Source organism: Oncorhynchus mykiss, chromosome 12 (genome assembly GCF_057628025.1).
Source record: "Oncorhynchus mykiss isolate SJ-2025 chromosome 12, ASM5762802v1, whole genome shotgun sequence".
NCBI lineage: Eukaryota > Metazoa > Chordata > Actinopteri > Salmoniformes > Salmonidae > Oncorhynchus > Oncorhynchus mykiss.
In genome coordinates, this window is record NC_143033.1 from 90,363,406 (window position 1) to 90,384,882 (window position 21,477).

A 21,477-nucleotide genomic window follows, 5' to 3' on the forward strand; every position below is an offset into this window, starting at 1 on the left:
AAATGAGACATGGCAGCGGTGCCCATTTTCCTCCTGACTGAGTGACCTTTGATTTAGGCTAATTTCTGTCATTAAATCAGACCGCTGAGCTTAGTGGAATGCCTGCTCTTTGATGTAGGCCCTGCCTGGCCTGTGTGACTCAGATCAGAGGGACGGGTGTGTGTTTTCCCTTCCTGCCGAGCTGGCTGAGCGGGCAGACACTCTGGCATTCCCTGTGCTTGTTGTTGCTCCTCTCCTCTGTATTCCCAGCCCAAACTGGGATTCCCCCGTCCTCACTGTTCCATTCCACGTCATTCTGGAACACTCCCTCACTGTTTTACTTCTGATCCGAGCTTTTAATGTTGAAAGAGTAGGCCAGAGGAGACCGGTGTCATTGACTGACCCTGAGACCGGTGTCATTGACTGACCCTGAGACCGGTGTCATTGACTGACCCTGAGACCGGTGTCATTGACTGACCCTGAGACCGGTGTCATTGACTGACCCTGAGACCGGTGTCATTGACTGACCCTGAGACCGGTGTCATTGACTGACCCTGAGACCGGTGTCATTGACTGACCCTGAGACCGGTGTCATTGACTGACCCTGAGACCGGTGTCATTGACTGACCCTGAGTCCGGTGTCATTGACTGACCCTGAGACCGGTGTCATTGACTGATCCTGAGACAGGTGTCATTGACTGACCCTGAGATTGGGTGTCATACCCACTTGTGTGTGTATATATATGTGTATGTATATGTGCGTGCATGAGTGTGTGTGCTGCACATGAATTGTTAAGGTTGTGGGCACTAAAAGGTAACTTTTTATGTACTCTGTACAATGGATCTGACTAACAGTCGCTAGGAGACGAACAAGCTCAGTGTGACACTTAGTGTTGCAGTTGTTCTGCCAATACCACGGCAGGACATAACTTATTAGTGTCTCCAAACAGTAGTGTCTTAGTGTGCTACCTCTTTCCTGACGTGAGTGTACCTGTGTATCTCCCTGACCCCAGGTCATCTCTGACCTGGAGGAGCAGGTGTCCTCTCTGAGGGATGAGCTGCAGCAGGCCCACAGCCAGAGGAAGCAGCAGCTGCTGGAGCTGGGGGTGCTCAGGGAGGAGGAGAGGCAGCGCGCGGCCCAGGACCAGGAGGCCTCCCTGGGCAGGCTGAGAGCCGAGATGGACCACATCCGCCTGGAGCTGGAGACGAGCCACAAGGCCGAGAGACAACTGGCCCAGGAGAAGGTGGGTGAGGGGGTCGGGGTTGGGACATAGCACTGCCAGGGGAGAAGGGAAGAGAGAGAGAGCCTAGGATAAGGTGGGTGATGGGATGGGTTGGCTAGGGACATAGCACTGCCAGGGGAGAAGGGAAGCGAGAGAGAGCCCAGGATAAGGTGGGTGATGGGATGGGTGGGCTAGGGACATAGCACCGCCAGGGGAGATGGGGAGAGAGAGAGCCCAGGATAAGGTGGGTGATGGGATGGGTGGGCTAGGGACATAGCACCGCCAGGGGAGAAGGGAAGAGAGAGAGAGCCCAGGATAAGGTGGGTGATGGGATGGGTGGGCTAGGGACATAGCACCGCCAGGGGAGAAGGGAAGAGAGAGAGAGCCCAGGATAAGGTGGGTGATGGGATGGGTGGGCTAGGGACATAGCACCGCCACAAGTCAAGGACATCCTCCCTCTTCTCCTCCATTTCCACCCCCTTTCCACCCTCCCTTTCATAGTCTCCCACCCCTCCATGGCACTCCCAGTAGAGAAGAACAGGGTACAGAGGTGGGGTAGTATACATATGAGGAATCAGTCATGCTCCAGTATACCAGATGTGTCCTGTTATTGGTATGTAGGACATAACAGAGTGCTTATCAGATGGAAGCTTTTAACACTAGGTCTGCTGGGTGTCCATGGACCCCCCCTTTAAGCTAATGAGCAGTCATTCTGACTGCAACATTCTAACAGTAGAATTCATATATTTCATATATGCTATAGCAAAAATAATACTGTGGTTGTGTTTAGGAAGGCTAACATTACAATATGAGTTGTATTTGATTTCAAATAACACAATAGCATTTTCATTAGTTTATGTTACTGTAGGCTATATGTAAAAACAAAAACACCGAAATTCAAGTGGTCAATCAATTTTATTTGTGGAGTACCTTTGTTACAACTATGAAAGAGAAAGCATATGCTTTGGATCAGGGTAACAGCTTTTTTTATAACAGCAATAAAAATATATATTTTTACCCCAACCATCAAGAAGCACGGTCAAAATATTTATTTTGTTTCTTACCCCCTTTTTCTCCCCAATTTCGTGGTATCCCATTAGTAGTGGTTACTGTCTTGTCTCATCGCTGCAACTCCCGTACGGACTCGGGAGAGGCGAAGGTCGAGAGCCATGCGTCCTCCGATACACAACCCAACCAAGCCACACTGCTTCTTGACACAACGCACATCCAACCCGGAAGCCAGCCGCACCAATGTGTCGGAGGAAACACCGTACACCTAGCGACCTGGTCAGCGTGCACTGCGCCCGGCCCGCCACAGGAGTCGCTAGGGCGCGATGAGACAAGGATATCCCTGCCGGCCAAACCCTCCCTAACCCAGACGACGCTGGGCCAATTGTGCGTCTGCGGCAGAGCCTGGGCTCGAACCCGGAGTCTCTGGTGGCACTGCGATGCAGTCTGCGATGCAGTCTGCGATGCAGTCTGCGATGCAGTGCCTTAGACCACTGCGCCACCCGGGAGGAAAATGACAACATTTTTGTAACTTTCACATGCTTAACACAACATTTGTTTGGTTGTAGTACATAATAGTATCCTGTTTTCTCTTGATTGTGTCCCGTTGTCTTGTCATTCTTCAGGACAGTTGTCACGGCTGTGCAGGTGCCTTATTTTGCGCAGAGGGAGGGAGCTCCCGCCTCACTTTGATCATGGTGCCGGCCAGACTTGTTTTCTTTGTAAACAACTTGTTGACCAATGACAGTGGAGTGAAGAAATAGTCCATGGAGACATTGCTCTCCTTGCCAACCTCCGGTTCCACAGGCCTCAAACACCACATTCTCTGACACTCACGTCTGCTGCCCCATGTGGATCTTTTCCCAGAGATTGAAAGCAGTTCAGCATGTAGAATTACGCACGCTCTCGCTGCAGGACTTGCTCTTGGGAGTGTGGTGTCAAAAAGTCTCTGATACAGGGTACATACCATTTTAAGATTAGGTCCATAATTAGAATGGATGAATACAATGGAATTGCCCACCCTGTTCTTCATTCACAATTGGTGATTACATAATTATGCTTCTTTCACTTCCCCTCACTCATCAACTCACCCATTCTCCCCATCACACTTTACTTAATGTATTTAATCTGTTATATGTGTGAAATTAGTTTCGGTATAGTTCAGGTTAAGTTTTGAGGCAATTGTCGGGGGGATTATCAGCTGGGCACTGCAGTTTCAACTCTCGGAAGGAGTGGAGCAGGCCCTACTGTTGGGAGAAGGAGTGGAGCAGGCCCTACTTTTGGGAGAAGGAGTGGAGCAGGCCCTACTGTTGGGAGAAGGAGTGCAGCAGTCCCTACTGTTGGGAGAAGGAGTGGAGCAGGCCCTACTGTTGGGAGAAGGAGTGGAGCTGGCCCTACTGTTGGGAGAAGGAGTGGAGCAGGCCCTACTGTTGGGAGAAGGAGTAGAGCAGGCCCTACTGTTGGGAGAAGGAGTGGAGCAGGCCCTACTGTTGGGAGAAGGAGTGGAGCAGGCCCTACTGTTGGGAGAAGGAGTGCAGCAGTCCCTACTGTTGGGTGAAGGAGTGGAGCAGGCCCTACTTTTGGGAGAAGGAACGGAGCAGGCCCTACTGTTGGGAGAAGGAGTGAAGCTGGCCCTACTGTTGGGAGAAGGAGTGGAGCAGGCCCTACTGTTGGGAGAAGGAGCGGAGCAGGCCCTACTGTTGGGAGAAGGAGCATAGCAGGCCCTACTGTTGGGAGAAGGAGCGGAGCAGGCCCTACTGTTGGGAGAAGGAGCGGAGCAGGCCCTACTGTTGGGAGATGGAGTGGAGCAGGCCCTACTGTTGGGAGAAGGAGTGGAGCTGGCCCTACTGTTGGGAGAAGGAGTGGAGCTGGCCCTACTGTTGGGAGAAGGAGTGGAGCTGGCCCTACTGTTGGGAGAAGGAATGACATCATCTAACTGACTGAGTGACTGACATCATCTGACTGACTGAGTAACTGACATCATCTGACTGACTGAGTAACTGACATCATCTGACTGACTTCATCTGAATGACATCATCTAACTGAATGAGTAACTGACATCATCTGACTGACTTCATCTGACTTACATCATCTGACGGAGTGACTGACATCATCTGACTGACTGACATCATCTGACTGACTTAATCTGACTGACTGACTGAGTAACTGACATTATCTGACTGACGTCATTTGACTGACTGAAATCATTTGACTGACTGACTGACATCATTTGACTGACTGGCATCAACCGACTGACGTGACTGACATCATCTTACTGACTGACTATCTAAGGAGACCTTTCAGAACCTGTGTGACAGGCAGGGTTTAATAATGCTACAGATTTAACCAGCCACCCCAACAGGTTAGCCTCCCATTTGTATTCTAGTCAAGAGTGAACTGTGTAGTTTCAGAGGTGCATGGAGAGAGGAGGGGTTAGTGTGATACACCTTCAGTAGATGCATCATTCCCCCTGCTCTGACCTACAGTATCTTGGTGGACCAGACAGGTTCAAGTCCCCTCCATCACTCCTCCTTTCTCTGTCAAAATCAATTGATCACATACACAGTTTACAGCAGGTATTTTTTTTTAACATTTTATTTTTAATTTCACCTTTATTTAACCAGGTAGGCCAGTTGAGAACAAGTTCTCATTTACAACTGCGACCTGGCCAAGATAAAGCATAGCAGTGTGAACAGACAACAACACAGAGTTACACAGGGAGTAAACAATAAACAAGTCAATAACACAGTAGAAGAAAGAGTCTATATACATTGTGTGCAAAAGGCATGAGGAAGTAGGTGAATAATTACAATTTAGCAGATTAACACTGGAGTGATAAATGATCAGATGAGCATGTGCAAGTAGAGATACTGGTGTGCAAAATAGCAGAAAAGTAAATAAATAAAAACAGTATGGGGATGAGGTAGGTCAATTGGGTGGGCTATTTACAGATGGACTATGTACAGCTGCAGCGATCGGCTATAAAAGGTGCAGCAGAATACTTATGCGCTAGCTCCCTCAACAGTGCAGTACATGAATCAATAATAATAACAATGAAAAGAGTCAAATCAATAATAACACGTAGTAGAAGAGGTAGTAATAATGGACTGGATGTCTAGTAGCCCCTCCCAGCCCCTGTTCATTATGTCCAGTAGCCCCTCCCAGCCCCTGTTCATTATGTCCAGTAGCCCCTCCCAGCCCCTGTTCATTATGTCCAGTAGCCCCTCCCAGCCCCTGTTCATTATGTCCAGTAGCCCCTCCCAGCCCCTGTTCATTATGTCCAGTAGCCCCTCCCAGCCCCTGTTCATTATGTCCAGTAGCCCCTCCCAGCCCCTGTTCATTATGTCCAGTAGCCCCTCCCAGCCCCTGTTCATTATGTCCAGTAGCCCCTCCCAGCCCCTGTTCATTATGTCCAGTAGCCCCTCCCAGCCCCTGTTCATTATGTCCAGTAGCCCCTCCCAGCCCCTGTTCATTATGTCCAGTAGCCCCTCCCAGCCCCTGTTCATTATGCCCAGTATCCCCTCCCAGCCCCTGTTCATTATGTCCAGTAGCCCCTCCCAGCCCCTGTTCATTATGTCCAGTAGCCCCTCCCAGCCCCTGTTCATTATGTCCAGTAGCCCCTCCCAGCCCCTGTTCATTATGTCCAGTAGCCCCTCCCGGCCCCTGTTCATTATGTCCAGTAGCCCCTCCCAGCCCCTGTTCGTTATGTCCAGTAGCCCCTCCCAGCCCCTGTTCGTTATGTCCAGTAGCCCCTCCCAGCCCCTGTTCATTATGTCCAGTAGCCCCTCCCAGCCCCTGTTCATTATGCCCAGTAGCCCCTCCCAGCCCCTGTTCATTGGGTCCAGTAGCCCCTCCCAGCCCCTGTTCATTATGTCCAGTAGCCCCTCCCAGCCCCTGTTCATTATGTCCAGTAGCCCCTCCCAGCCCCTGTTCATTATGTCTAGTAGCCCCTCCCAACCCCTGTTCATTATGTCTAGTAGCCCCTCCCAGCCCCTGTTCATTATGTCCAGTAGCCCCTCCCAGCCCCTGTTCATTATGTCCAGTAGCCCCTCCCAGCCCCTGTTCATTATGTCCAGTAGCCCCTCCCAGCCCCTGTTCATTATGTCCAGTAGCCCCTCCCAGCCCCTGTTCATTATGTCTAGTAGCCCCTCCCAGCCCCTGTTCATTATGTCCAGTAGCCCCTCCCAGCCCCTGTTCATTATGTCCAGTAGCCCCTCCCAGCCCCATGTTCATTATGTCCAGTAGCCCCTCCATTGCACTTAATACAGCCCAGGGCTGGGAAATCACCCATAATCCTGTGCAGGTTGAGAAGGAAGCCCGGGGTAGGTGGTGTTGATCAGAGCCTAATCTTGACCAGGGCCCATCAAAGAGCCTCTATTTCATTAGGCCCCAGCCCAGCTGCACCGCATTAGGCCCGGAATGCAGGGACCGCCAGGGCACCCAGCGCCATTTTGGATCCACATAGAATAGTTAGTATGGGAGAGAATGACAGTTGGTGAGAGAGTGCATGACTTTATAGTATATGAAGTATGAAGGAACGCCTCTTTTCTTGTCTGTTTCTCTTCCCCTCACATAAAACCAATCACACCAGACACGTAAGAGTTGTTTACCAGCCGTAACTCATTTTGACGGTTTTTCTTCCCTCCTATTTTCCATCTGAGACGTCAGGATGATATTATGATGACCTGCAGATGTCAGAGGGTCTGATGTCGAACTGAAATTGTGAGCAGAGTTGAACTAAGTTCATCCACCATCTGCAATGTGATAGATATGTGGCATACTTTTCTTTAAAGAGAACTGATGAGTTTCAGCCCAAAATCCAGTTGGTCCTTTTTAGCTGGAAATGCACACACAGGGTCAGAAGCGAGCTCAAACGTTAGGCGAAAGTTACATAGGAAACTTTTTCCCCCTTTTTATCTGTGATTAAAGTTTGACATAGGAATGATGGGTGAAAAAAATGACAAGTTCCAGCGCTGTTTCATGGCAGTTATTTCATGTGGGATTGAAGTTGGCCAGTTTCAGATCTATATTGACTGGGCAGGCTGTTTTCTGAGCTGAAATGTCTTATTCTTTTGATGCCGAGGCAGAAAACGCTGTCCTTTGCAATCTGCCCCAGCCCGGTCGGTGTTGAAGCCTGAAGCCGGGGCCGGGCGGACTGTTTGAAGGCATCTCCTAGATCCCGGGGTAAAGGCAGGAGAAATCCATTAAATCCATGAATGGATTCTCATCAAAGAAGCGTGTGTTTGAGAGAGAGAGAAAGCTGGGGAATGAAATAATGAGAAACAGTATTTTAGAGGAGATAAGATCATGCATTAAGATTGTTCTAACTCCCCAGAAAGAATAGGAAAGAGAGACATGGGGAGATATTGGAGAACGAGAGAAAGAGTAGTTGGGGGTATTTCACTGTTTGGCTGATATTGAGGTTTACACGTGCAGCCCCAGCCTCCCAATCTCCATCCTCCACAGAGGGGCCTGTGAAGCTTCTGTGTGCCTGATAACGCTGCCTCTGCTCTGGGCTGCTCAGAGGAGGTCTCCTACCTCTCACTTAACCTTATCTGGTTCTCTTATTTACCTCCCTCTATCCCTCCCTCTCTTAACCTCTTCCTCTCTCTTCAAGCCTTCAAGTCATGGCAAAGCAAAGAGTATCAGGGCTTCCTAGAAAGAGCTTGCCTTACCAGAGTTAGGGGCTATGACGATTTTTAGAAAAGGCGAAAGGTGTTTCCGAGAACACACACACACACAGACAGAGACCCTCTCACGACGGAAGCTCTCTCTCTCTCTCTCTCTCTCTCTCTCTCTCTCTCTCTCTCTCTCTCTCTCTCTCTTTCTGTCTCTGTCTCTGTCTCTGTCTCTGTCTAGTGTTATGTGTCTCAGTTAAAGCTTCCAATGCATGTTGAATACAATGGCATCCTGCAAACTGCTACTTGCAAAGTCTCAATTTATTTGTCAAGCAAGGTTTTAGTCTGACCCCACAAAGTCAACTCTGGACCTCGAAGCCAGTTCCACTGCATTTTTTCATTGTTCCCCTCCTATCAGGGACTGATTTAGACCTGGAACACCAGGTGTGTGCAATTAATTATCAGGTAGAACAGAAAACAAGCAGACACCGGACCTCGTAGGGTCAGAGTTCTGTACCCATGGTCTAGACTAGGGTTGCACATTTTGGAAACTTTCCGTGGGAATTAACGGGAATATATGAAAATTAATATTAATACCATTTAAATGTAGATGTTTTTTGCATTGGATATATTTACCATATCATATGGAGACAGAAACAGAAACCTTTTACCTTATCATAAGTAGACACAATTGCAAATGATTAAATCCTTCCAAAATCATTTTTTTTAAAAACTATTTAGTTACGAATTGAACTTTAATTAAATGAGTTGACTCTTCACATGGGATGATTTCACTGAACAACAAAAGAAAGGGAATATTGAATGATCCCCAATGATCCATGGCATCTCCCAAAAACAGTTTCAACACACGTGTAAAATGATAGTCTAGAAACTAAAGCTTTGGTTGTCTTCGTCTCAGGCTTCCATGTCTTCTCCTTGGACCTCCTCAATGTTCACCTCTTGAACATCAGACTCTGAGGCTTCATCTTCACTGTCACTTTCCAACCTTGTTGAGGATGGCTCGTTGTCAGGCTCAAAAAGCTCAAATTTTCCTGGATGGCCACCAATTTTTCAACCCATGTGTGTGTCTTCCCAAACATGGACCAGATGCGCTCTGAGGCGGCTGATGTTGGTGGGATTTGGAGGATGATGGAGGCAACAGGGGAAAGAGCCTCAGATCCACAAAGTCCGTCCCACCAGGTGGCTGATGAGATATGTTGGCACGACTGCTTGGAAGTGTACTTCGCCAGACTGCCAAGAACCTTGACCTCATCCAGGCCAAGGTTGCGAGACACGGTAGTGATGACACCATAGGCCTTGTTGATCTCTGCACCAGACAGGATGCTCTTTCCAGCATACTTGGGGTCGAACATGTACACTGCGGCATGTATGGGCTTCAGGAAGAAGTCTTCACGCTTTTTGATGTATTTCAGAACTGCAGTTTCCTCTGCTTGAAGGAACAGTGAAGTGGGCAGGGTAATACGGATTTCTTCTCTTACATCTGCAGGCAGAGTCTGAACATCAGACAGGGTGGCATTGTCTCTCTCAATCCGTGCAGTGGGTACTGCTATAGGTTTCAGGAGTTTCAGGCTGCTTAATAACACTCTCTCCCAAAATACATCATCCAGGAGGATCCTCTTGATGGGGCTGTCCATATCGGCAGACTGTGATATGGACATTTCTTGGAGAGACTCCTTCCCCTCCAGGAGACTGTTTAACATGATGACAACAGCATCCCAACAGGTGTTGCTGGGCAGCTTCAATGTGGTGCTCTTATTCTTCTCACTTTGCTTTGGTGAGGTAGATTGCTGGTATAACTTGATGACCCTTCACATACCTAACCATTTCCTTGGCTCTCTTGTAGAGTGTATCCATTGTTTTCAGTTCCATGATGTCCTTGAGGGGCAGATTCAATGCATGAGCAGCACAGCCAATGGGTGTGATGTGAGGGTAGGAGTCCTCCACTTTAGACCAAGCAGCCTTCATGTTCGCAGCATTGTCTGTCATCAGTGCAAATACCTTCTGTGGTCCAAGGTCATTGATGACTGCCTTCAGCTCATCTGCAATGTAGAGGCCGGTGTGTCTGTTGTCCCTTGTATCTGTGCTCTTGTAGAATACTGGTTGAGGGGTGGAGATGATATAGTTCATTATTCCTTTCCCACGAACATTCAACCACCCATTAGAGATGATTGCAATAGTCTATTTTCTCTATGATTTGCTTGTCCTTCACTTGAACTCTGTTGAACTCTGCATCCAGCAAATGAGTATATAAAGCATGTCTGGTTGGAGGGGTGTATGCTGGGCAAAGAACATTCAGAAATCTCTTCCAATACACATTGCCTGTAAGCATTAGAGGTGAACCAGTTGCATACACAGCTCGAGCAAGACATTCATCAGCATTTCTCTGACTCCAGGAGGACCATGAGCTGTTGCTATCGCTAAGGTGTGCAATTCATCATTTTCACCTCGAATAGAAGTAGAGGGACTTTTGTCAGAGGTTGCTTGTTGTGAGCGCTGAGGGAACTTTATGTACTTGGCCAGATGAATCTACATTTTTGTTGCATTCTTCACATATGATTTGGCACAGTATTTGCAAATGTACACAGCTTTTTCTTCTACATTAGCTGCAGTGAAATGTCTCCACACATCAGATAGCGCCCGTGGCATTTTCCTGTACATTTTAGAAAAAAATGAGTAAAGAAAACCCAAATACAATTCCATATACAGATAAATAGTTAAGCAGTTAGATTAAACAACTCCTTTGTAAGATAAATGTTTTAAAATGAAACATGTATGGAAACAGGTGAATTAACACTCCTCAGTTAGCAGGTTCAAGCCAGCTAAAACTAACTAGCAGAAATTATTAATAAGTTAGAAATGATTTAAACACACTTTGCTGTAGGCTACTATTTACTAGTTAACAAAAAATAATGTATGTCGTATAAAATATATTCAGCCCACCCAGTATTGTAATCAAAACTTACCAGAAAGCATGTAGTCCTTGGCTCAGACAGTGTATTAGTGTGGGCTCAAAAGCATCTCATTCGTGTGCAAGATCTTGAGAATCAGCTCTACATGTGATGGAAGAATGAACTGTCCATGCAGAGGGTTGCAATTCCATTGAATTGGGGATAGTTTAATCAAAATATGCCACAAGACCTAGAATTGTTCCACATAAAAGATTCACTGTTATAAGCTAACTTTTTTGATGAGTTTAAGCAAAATTCCCCAGGTTCCCCAGCTTAACTTCCCATGGACAATTTAACGGAACGTTTACGACCCTTTGCAACCCTAGTCTAGACCTTCGTCATGTGTGGCATTCTCCATAGAGAAGGGGTTAACACTACAGAAGTTAATGTTGTGAATCAGTGTTTTACACCAAAGTGTTTTACTCTGAGCTATAAGGCCGTGTACACTGCTCTCTGTTGTCTCCCTCCATGTCCCTCCCTAATGACTACACACGCACTGTCTCACACATACACACACACACACACAAACACACACACACTGTGTCAGTCACACACACACGGTGTCACACACAAACTCACACACACCCACACTGTGTCAGTCACACACACACTCGCACCCACACACTCATACACCCACACAAACACACACATACACACTCACACCCACACTGTGTGTCACACACACACCCAAACACTTGCTCCACCTGTCAACACTAGAAATCTAACCGGCACACCCCATAACAAAAGATTCTAGAGCTCAGGTCTGATATGAGGTGAATGCTGTTAGGCTTCTTCTTGAGTAAGTATTGACTCTCAGTCTGAGAGAGAGAGAGCGAGAGCGGTTCTTTGAACTGCAGGGGTGGATTAGTTGGGCAAGTCCTCTCTGATCTGTGTTTGGTTTGGGGCTGGTACGGTGGTGTTTTAGTGGAGGTGAATGGATGGTTAGTTTGATATGTTCAGACAGAGTAGTATATATTCTGGTACGGTGGTGTTTTAGTGGAGGTGAATGGATGGTTAGTTTGATATGTTCAGACAGAGTAGTATATATTCTGGTACGGTGGTGTTTTAGTGGAGGTGAATGGATGGTTAGTCTGATATGTTCAGACAGAGTAGTATATATTCTGGTACGGTGGTGTTTTAGTGGAGGTGAATGGATGGTTAGTCTGATATGTTCAGACAGAGTAGTATATATTCTGGTACGGTGGTGTTTTAGTGGAGGTGAATGGATGGTTAGTTTGATATGTTCAGACAGAGTAGTATATATTCTGGTACGGTGGTGTTTTAGTGGAGGTGAATGGATGGTTAGTTTGATATGTTCAGACAGAGTAGTATATATTCTGGTACGGTGGTGTTTTAGTGGAGGTGAATGGATGGTTAGTTTGATATGTTCAGACAGAGTAGTATATATTCTGGTACGGGGGTGTTTTAGTGGAGGTGAATGGATGGTTAGTTTGATATGTTCAGACAGAGTAGTATATATTCTGGTACGGTGTTTTAGTGGAGGTGAATGGATGGTTAGTTTGATATGTTCAGACAGAGTAGTATATATTCTGGTACGGTGGTGTTTTAGTGGAGGTGAATGGATGGTTAGTTTGATATGTTCAGACAGAGTAGTATATATTCTGGTACGGTGGTGTTTTAGTGGAGGTGAATGGATGGTTAGTTTGATATGTTCAGACAGAGTAGTATATATTCTGGTACGGTGGTGTTTTAGTGGAGGTGAATGGATGGTTAGTTTGATATGTTCAGACAGAGTAGTATATATTCTGGTACGGTGGTGTTTTAGTGGAGGTGAATGGATGGTTAGTTTGATATGTTCAGACAGAGTAGTATATATTCTGGTACGGTGGTGTTTTAGTGGAGGTGAATGGATGGTTAGTTTGATATGTTCAGACAGAGTAGTATATATTCTGGTACGGTGGTGTTTTAGTGGAGGTGAATGGATGGTTAGTCTGATATGTTCAGACAGAGTAGTATATATTCTGGTACGGGGTGTTTTAGTGGAGGTGAATGGATGGTTAGTCTGATATGTTCAGACAGAGTAGTATATATTCTGGTACGGTGGTGTTTTAGTGGAGGTGAATGGATGGTTAGTCTGATATGTTCAGACAGAGTAGTATATATTCTGGTACGGGGTGTTTTAGTGGAGGTGAATGGACGGTTAGTTTGATATGTTCAGACAGAGTAGTATATATTCTGGTACGGGGGTGTTTTAGTGGAGGTGAATGGATGGTTAGTCTGATATGTTCAGACAGAGTAGTATATATTCTGGTACGGTGGTGTTTTAGTGGAGGTGAATGGATGGTTAGTTTGATATGTTCAGACAGAGTAGTATATATTCTGGTACGGTGGGGTTTTAGTGGAGGTGAATGGATGGTTAGTTTGATATGTTCAGACAGAGTAGTATATATTCTGGTACGGTGGTGTTTTAGTGGAGGTGAATGGATGGTTAGTTTGATATGTTCAGACAGAGTAGTATATATTCTGGTACGGTGGTGTTTTAGTGGAGGTGAATGGATGGTTAGTTTGATATGTTCAGACAGAGTAGTATATATTCTGGTACGGTGGTGTTTTAGTGGAGGTGAATGGATGGTTAGTCTGATATGTTCAGACAGAGTAGTATATATTCTGGTACGGTGTTTTAGTGTAGGTGAATGGATGGTTAGTCTGATATGTTCAGACAGAGTAGTATATATTCTGGTACGGTGTTTTAGTGGAGGTGAATGGATGGTTAGTCTGATATGTTCAGACAGAGTAGTATATATTCTGGTACGGGGGTGTTTTAGTGGAGGTGAATGGATGGTTAGTTTGATATGTTCAGACAGAGTAGTATATATTCTGGTACGGTGGTGTTTTAGTGGAGGTGAATGGATGGTTAGTCTGATATGTTCAGACAGAGTAGTATATATTCTGGTACGGTGGTGTTTTAGTGGAGGTGAATGGATGGTTAGTCTGATATGTTCAGACAGAGTAGTATATATTCTGGTACGGTGGTGTTTTAGTGGAGGTGAATGGATGGTTAGTTTGATATGTTCAGACAGAGTAGTATATATTCTGGTACGGTGGTGTTTTAGTGGAGGTGAATGGATGGTTAGTTTGATATGTTCAGACAGAGTAGTATATATTCTGGTACGGTGTTTTAGTGGAGGTGAATGGATGGTTAGTTTGATATGTTCAGACAGAGTAGTATATATTCTGGTACGGGGGTGTTTTAGTGGAGGTGAATGGATGGTTAGTTTGATATGTTCAGACAGAGTAGTATATATTCTGGTACGGTGGTGTTTTAGTGGAGGTGAATGGATGGTTAGTTTGATATGTTCAGACAGAGTAGTATATATTCTGGTACGGGGGTGTTTTAGTGGAGGTGAATGGATGGTTAGTTTGATATGTTCAGACAGAGTAGTATATATTCTGGTACGGTGTTTTAGTGGAGGTGAATGGATGGTTAGTCTGATATGTTCAGACAGAGTAGTATATATTCTGGTACGGTGGTGTTTTAGTGGAGGTGAATGGATGGTTAGTCTGATATGTTCAGACAGAGTAGTATATATTCTGGTACGGTGGTGTTTTAGTGGAGGTGAATGGATGGTTAGTTTGATATGTTCAGACAGAGTAGTATATATTCTGGTACGGTGGTGTTTTAGTGGAGGTGAATGGATGGTTAGTCTGATATGTTCAGACAGAGTAGTATATATTCTGGTACGGTGGTGTTTTAGTGGAGGTGAATGGATGGTTAGTTTGATATGTTCAGACAGAGTAGTATATATTCTGGTACGGTGGTGTTTTAGTGGAGGTGAATGGATGGTTAGTTTGATATGTTCAGACAGAGTAGTATATATTCTGGTACGGTGGTGTTTTAGTGGAGGTGAATGGATGGTTAGTTTGATATGTTCAGACAGAGTAGTATATATTCTGGTACGGGGGTGTTTTAGTGGAGGTGAATGGATGGTTAGTTTGATATGTTCAGACAGAGTAGTATATATTCTGGTACGGTGTTTTAGTGGAGGTGAATGGATGGTTAGTTTGATATGTTCAGACAGAGTAGTATATATTCTGGTACGGTGGTGTTTTAGTGGAGGTGAATGGATGGTTAGTTTGATATGTTCAGACAGAGTAGTATATATTCTGGTACGGTGTTTTAGTGGAGGTGAATGGATGGTTAGTCTGATATGTTCAGACAGAGTAGTATATATTCTGGTATTGGGGTGTTTTAGTGGAGGTGAATGGATGGTTAGTTTGATATGTTCAGACAGAGTAGTATATATTCTGGTACGGGGTGTTTTAGTGGAGGTGAATGGATGGTTAGTTTGATATGTTCAGACAGAGTAGTATATATTCTGGTACGGTGGTGTTTTAGTGGAGGTGAATGGATGGTTAGTTTGATATGTTCAGACAGAGTAGTATATATTCTGGTACGGTGGTGTTTTAGTGGAGGTGAATGGATGGTTAGTTTGATATGTTCAGACAGAGTAGTATATATTCTGGTACGGTGGTGTTTTAGTGGAGGTGAATGGATGGTTAGTTTGATATGTTCAGACAGAGTAGTATATATTCTGGTACGGTGGTGTTTTAGTGGAGGTGAATGGATGGTTAGTCTGATATGTTCAGACAGAGTAGTATATATTCTGGTACGGGGGTGTTTTAGTGGAGGTGAATGGATGGTTAGTCTGATATGTTCAGACAGAGTAGTATATATTCTGGTACGGTGTTTTAGTGGAGGTGAATGGATGGTTAGTTTGATATGTTCAGACAGAGTAGTATATATTCTGGTACGGGGGTGTTTTAGTGGAGGTGAATGGATGGTTAGTTTGATATGTTCAGACAGAGTAGTATATATTCTGGTACGGGGGTGTTTTAGTGGAGGTGAATGGATGGTTAGTCTGATATGTTCAGACAGAGTAGTATATATTCTGGTACGGGGGTGTTTTAGTGGAGGTGAATGGATGGTTAGTTTGATATGTTCAGACAGAGTAGTATATATTCTGGTACGGTGGTGTTTTAGTGGAGGTGAATGGATGGTTAGTTTGATATGTTCAGACAGAGTAGTATATATTCTGGTACGGTGGTGTTTTAGTGGAGGTGAATGGATGGTTAGTTTGATATGTTCAGACAGAGTAGTATATATTCTGGTACGGTGGTGTTTTAGTGGAGGTGAATGGATGGTTAGTTTGATATGTTCAGACAGAGTAGTATATATTCTGGTACGGTGGTGTTTTAGTGGAGGTGAATGGATGGTTAGTCTGATATGTTCAGACAGAGTAGTATATATTCTGGTACGGTGGTGTTTTAGTGGAGGTGAATGGATGGTTAGTCTGATATGTTCAGACAGAGTAGTATATATTCTGGTACGGGGGTGTTTTAGTGGAGGTGAATGGATGGTTAGTCTGATATGTTCAGACAGAGTAGTATATATTCTGGTACGGTGGTGTTTTAGTGGAGGTGAATGGATGGTTAGTTTGATATGTTCAGACAGAGTAGTATATCTTCCGGCGCCGACAGAGATGGCCGCCTCGCTTCGCGTTCCTAGGAAACTATGCAGTTTTTTGTTTTTTTACGTGTTATTTCTTACATTAGTACCCCAGGTCATCTTAGGTTTCATTACATACAGTCGAGAAGAACTACTGAATATAAGATCAGCATCAACTCACCATCAGTACGACCAAGAATATGTTTTTCGCGACGCGGATCCTGTGTTCTGCCTTACAAACAGGACAACGGAGTGGATCCTATGCAGCGACCCAAAAAAACGACTCCGAAAGAGAGGGAAACGAGGCGGTCTTCTGGTCAGACTCCGGAGACGGGCACAGCGCGCACCACTCCCTAGCATTCTTCTTGCCAATGTCCAGTCTCTTGACAACAAGGTTGATGAAATCCGAGCAAGGGTAGCATTCCAGAGGGACATCAGAGACTGTAACGTTCTTTGCTTCACGGAAACGTGGCTTACTGGAGAGACGCTATCCGAAGCGGTGCAGCCAACAGGTTTCTCCACGCATCGCGCAGACAGGAAAAAACATCTTTCTGGTAAAAAGAGGGGCGGGGGCGTATGCCTTATGACTAACGTGACATGGTGCGACGAAAGAAACATACAGGAACTCAAATCCTTCTGTTCACCTGATTTAGAATTCCTCACAATCAAATGTAGACCGCATTATCTACCAAGAGAATTCTCTTCGATTATAATCACAGCCGTATATATCCCCCCCCAAGCAGACACATCGATGGCTCTGAACAAACTTTATTTAACTCTCTGCAAACTGGAAACAATTTATCCGGAGGCTGCATTCATTGTAGCTGGGGATTTTAACAAGGCTAATCTGAAAACAAGACTCCCCAAATTTTATCAGCATATCGATTGCGCAACCAGGGGAGGAAAGACCTTGGACCATTGTTACTCTAACTTCCGCGACGCATATAAGGCCCTGCCCCGCCCCCCTTTCGGAAAAGCTGACCACGACTCCATTTTGTTGATCCCTGCCTACAGACAGAAACTAAAACAAGAGGCTCCCACGCTGAGGTCTGTCCAACGCTGGTCCGACCAAGCTGACTCCACACTCCAAGACTGCTTCCATCACGTGGACTGGGAGATGTTTCGTATTGCGTCAGATAACAACATTGACGAATACGCTGATTCGGTGTGCGAGTTCATTAGAACGTGCGTTGAAGATGTCGTTCCCATAGCAACGATTAAAACATTCCCTAACCAGAAACCGTGGATTGATGGCAGCATTCGTGTGAAACTGAAAGCGCGAACCACTGCTTTTAATCAGGGCAAGGTGTCTGGTAACATGACCGAATACAAACAGTGCAGCTATTCCCTCCGCAAGGCTATCAAACAAGCTAAGCGCCAGTACAGAGACAAAGTAGAATCTCAATTCAACGGCTCAGACACAAGAGGCATGTGGCAGGGTCTACAGTCAATCACGGACTACAGGAAGAAACCCAGCCCAGTCACGGACCAGGATGTCTTGCTCCCAGGCAGACTAAATAACTTTTTTGCCCGCTTTGAGGACAATACAGTGCCACTGACACGGCCTGCAACGAAAACAAGCGGTCTCTCCTTCACTGCAGCCGAGGTGAGTAAGACATTTAAACGTGTTAACCCTCGCAAGGCTGCAGGCCCAGATGGCATCCCCAGCCGCGCCCTCAGAGCATGCGCAGACCAGCTGGCCGGTGTGTTTACGGACATATTCAATCAATCCCTATACCAGTCTGCTGTTCCCACATGCTTCAAGAGGGCCACCATTGTTCCTGTTCCCAAGAAAGCTAAGGTAACTGAGCTAAATGACTACCGCCCCGTAGCACTCACATCCGTCATCATGAAGTGCTTTGAGAGACTAGTCAAGGACCATATCACCTCCACCCTACCTGACACCCTAGACCCACTCCAATTTGCTTACCGCCCAAATAGGTCCACAGACGATGCAATCTCAACCACACTGCACACTGCCCTAACCCATCTGGACAAGAGGAATACCTATGTGAGAATGCTGTTCATCGACTACAGCTCGGCATTCAACACCATAGTACCCTCCAAGCTCGTCATCAAGCTCGAGACCCTGGGTCTCGACCCCGCCCTGTGCAACTGGGTACTGGACTTCCTGACGGGCCGCCCCCAGGTGGTGAGGGTAGGCAACAACATCTCCTCCCCGCTGATCCTCAACACTGGGGCCCCACAAGGTTGCGTTCTGAGCCCTCTCCTGTACTCCCTGTTCACCCACGACTGCGTGGCCACGCACGCCTCCAACTCAATCATCAAGTTTGCGGACGACACAACAGTGGTAGGCTTGATTACCAACAACGATGAGACGGCCTACAGGGAGGAGGTGAGGGCCCTCGGAGTGTGGTGTCAGGAAAACAACCTCACACTCAACGTCAACAAAACTAAGGAGATGATTGTGGACTTCAGGAAACAGCAGAGGGAACACCCCCCTATCCACATCGATGGAACAGTAGTGGAGAGGGTAGCAAGTTTTAAGTTCCTCGGCATACACATCACAGACAAACTGAATTGGTCCACTCACACAGACAGCATCGTGAAGAAGGCGCAGCAGCGCCTCTTCAACCTCAGGAGGCTGAAGAAATTCGGCTTGTCACCAAAAGCACTCACAAACTTCTACAGATGCACAATCGAGAGCATCCTGGCGGGCTGTATCACCGCCTGGTATGGCAACTGCACCGCCCTCAACCGTAAGGCTCTCCAGAGGGTAGTGAGGTCTGCACAACGCATCACCGGGGGCAAACTACCTGCCCTCCAGGACACCTACACCACCCGATGTCACAGGAAGGCCATAAAGATCATCAAGGACATCAACCACCCGAGCCACTGCCTGTTCACCCCGCTATCATCCAGAAGGCGAGGTCAGTACAGGTGCATCAAAGCTGGGACCGAGAGACTGAAAAACAGCTTCTATCTCAAGGCCATCAGACTGTTAAACAGCCACCACTAACACTGAGTGGCTGCTGCCAACACACTGACACTGACTCAACTCCAGCCACTTTAATAATGGGAATTGATGGGAAATGATGTAAATATATCACTAGCCACTTTAAACAATGCTACCTTATATAAATGTTACTTACCCTACATTATTCATCTCATATGCATACGTATATACTGTACTCTATATCATCGACGGTATCCTTATGTAATACATGTATCACTAGCCACTTTATACTATACTATGCCACTTTGTTTACATACTCATCTCATTTGTACATACTGTACCCGATACCATCTACTGTATCTTGCCTATGCTGCTCTGTACCATCAGTCATTCATATATCCTTATGTACATATTCTTTATCCCCTTACACTGTGTACAAGACAGTAGTTTTGGAATTGTTAGTTAGATTACTTGTTATTACTGCATTGTCGGAACTAGAAGCACAAGCATTTCGCTACACTCGCATTAACATCTGCTAACCATGTGTATGTGACAAATAAAATTTGATTTGATTTGATTTGATATATTCTGGTACGGTGGTGTTTTAGTGGAGGTGAATGGATGGTTAGTTTGATATGTTCAGACAGAGTAGTATATATTCTGGTACGGTGTTTTAGTGGAGGTGAATGGATGGTTAGTCTGATATGTTCAGACAGAGTAGTATATATTCTTTTACGGTGTTTTAGTGGAGGTGAATGGATGGTTAGTCTGATATGTTCAGACAGAGTAGTATATATTCTGGTACGGTGTTTTAGTGGAGGTGAATGGATGGTTAGTCTGATATGTTCAGACAGAGTAGTATATATTCTGGTACGGTGTTTTAGTGGAGGTGAATGGATGGTTAGTCTGATATGTTCAGACAGAGTAGTATATATTCTGGTACGGTGGTGTTTTAGTGGAGGTGAATGGATGGTTAGTTTGATATGTTCAGACAGAGTAGTATATATTCTGGTACGGTGGTGTTTTAGTGGAGGTGAATAAATGGTTAGTCTGATATGTTCAGACAGAGTAGTATATATTCTGGTACAGTGTTTTAGTGGAGGTGAATGGATGGTTAGTCTGATATGTTCAGACAGAGTAGTATATATTCTGGTACGGTGGTGTTTTAGTGGAGGTGAATGGATGGTTAGTCTGATATGTTCAGACAGAGTAGTATATATTCTGGTACGGTGGTGTTTTAGTGGAGGTGAATGGATGGTTAGTCTGATATGTTCAGACAGAGTAGTATATATTCTGGTACGGTGGTGTTTTAGTGGAGGTGAATGGATGGTTAGTCTGATATGTTCAGACAGAGTAGTATATATTCTGGTACGGTGTTTTAGTGGAGGTGAATGGATGGTTAGTCTGATATGTTCAGACAGAGTAGTATATATTCTGGTACGGGGGTGTTTTAGTGGAGGTGAATGGATGGTTAGTCTGATATGTTCAGACAGAGTAGTATATATTCTGGTACGGGGGTGTTTTAGTGGAGGTGAATGGATGGTTAGTTTGATATGTTCAGACAGAGTAGTATATATTCTGGTACGGTGGTGTTTTAGTGGAGGTGAATGGATGGTTAGTTTGATATGTTCAGACAGAGTAGTATATATTCTGGTACGGTGGTGTTTTAGTGGAGGTGAATGGATGGTTAGTCTGATATGTTCAGACAGAGTAGTATATATTCTGGTACGGGGGTGTTTTAGTGGAGGTGAATGGATGGTTAGTTTGATATGTTCAGACAGAGTAGTATATATTCTGGTACGGTGGTGTTTTAGTGGAGGTGAATGGATGGTTAGTTTGATATGTTCAGACAGAGTAGTATATATTCTGGTACGGTGGTGTTTTAGTGGAGGTGAATGGATGGTTAGTTTGATATGTTCAGACAGAGTAGTATATATTCTGGTACGGTGTTTTAGTGGAGGTGAATGGATGGTTAGTTTGATATGTTCAGACAGAGTAGTATATATTCTGGTACGGTGGTGTTTTAGTGGAGGTGAATGGATGGTTAGTTTGATATGTTCAGACAGAGTAGTATATATTCTGGTACGGTGGTGTTTTAGTGGAGGTGAATGGATGGTTAGTTTGATATGTTCAGACAGAGTAGTATATATTCTGGTACGGTGTTTTAGTGGAGGTGAATGGATGGTTAGTTTGATATGTTCAGACAGAGTAGTATATATTCTGGTACGGGGGTGTTTTAGTGGAGGTGAATGGATGGTTAGTTTGATATGTTCAGACAGAGTAGTATATATTCTGG

General features: G+C 45.4%; 1 protein-coding gene across 4 annotated transcripts in view; it reads left to right on the top strand.

Moving 5' to 3' along the window:
* The window catches only part of LOC110538761 (centrosomal protein of 112 kDa), a 198,183-nt gene that overhangs the window by 108,980 nt on the left and 67,726 nt on the right, over positions 1-21,477 (top strand). For all 4 annotated transcript variants that reach the window (XR_016485399.1, XR_016485398.1, XM_090193994.1 and 1 more), the window contains one exon: positions 993-1,223. Coding sequence is in view for 2 of the 4 variants with exons in the window: in XM_090193994.1 (XP_090050120.1) it covers positions 993-1,223 (231 nt within the window). In the remaining 2 variants the exon portion in view is untranslated. The remainder of the gene's footprint in view (positions 1-992; positions 1,224-21,477) is intronic.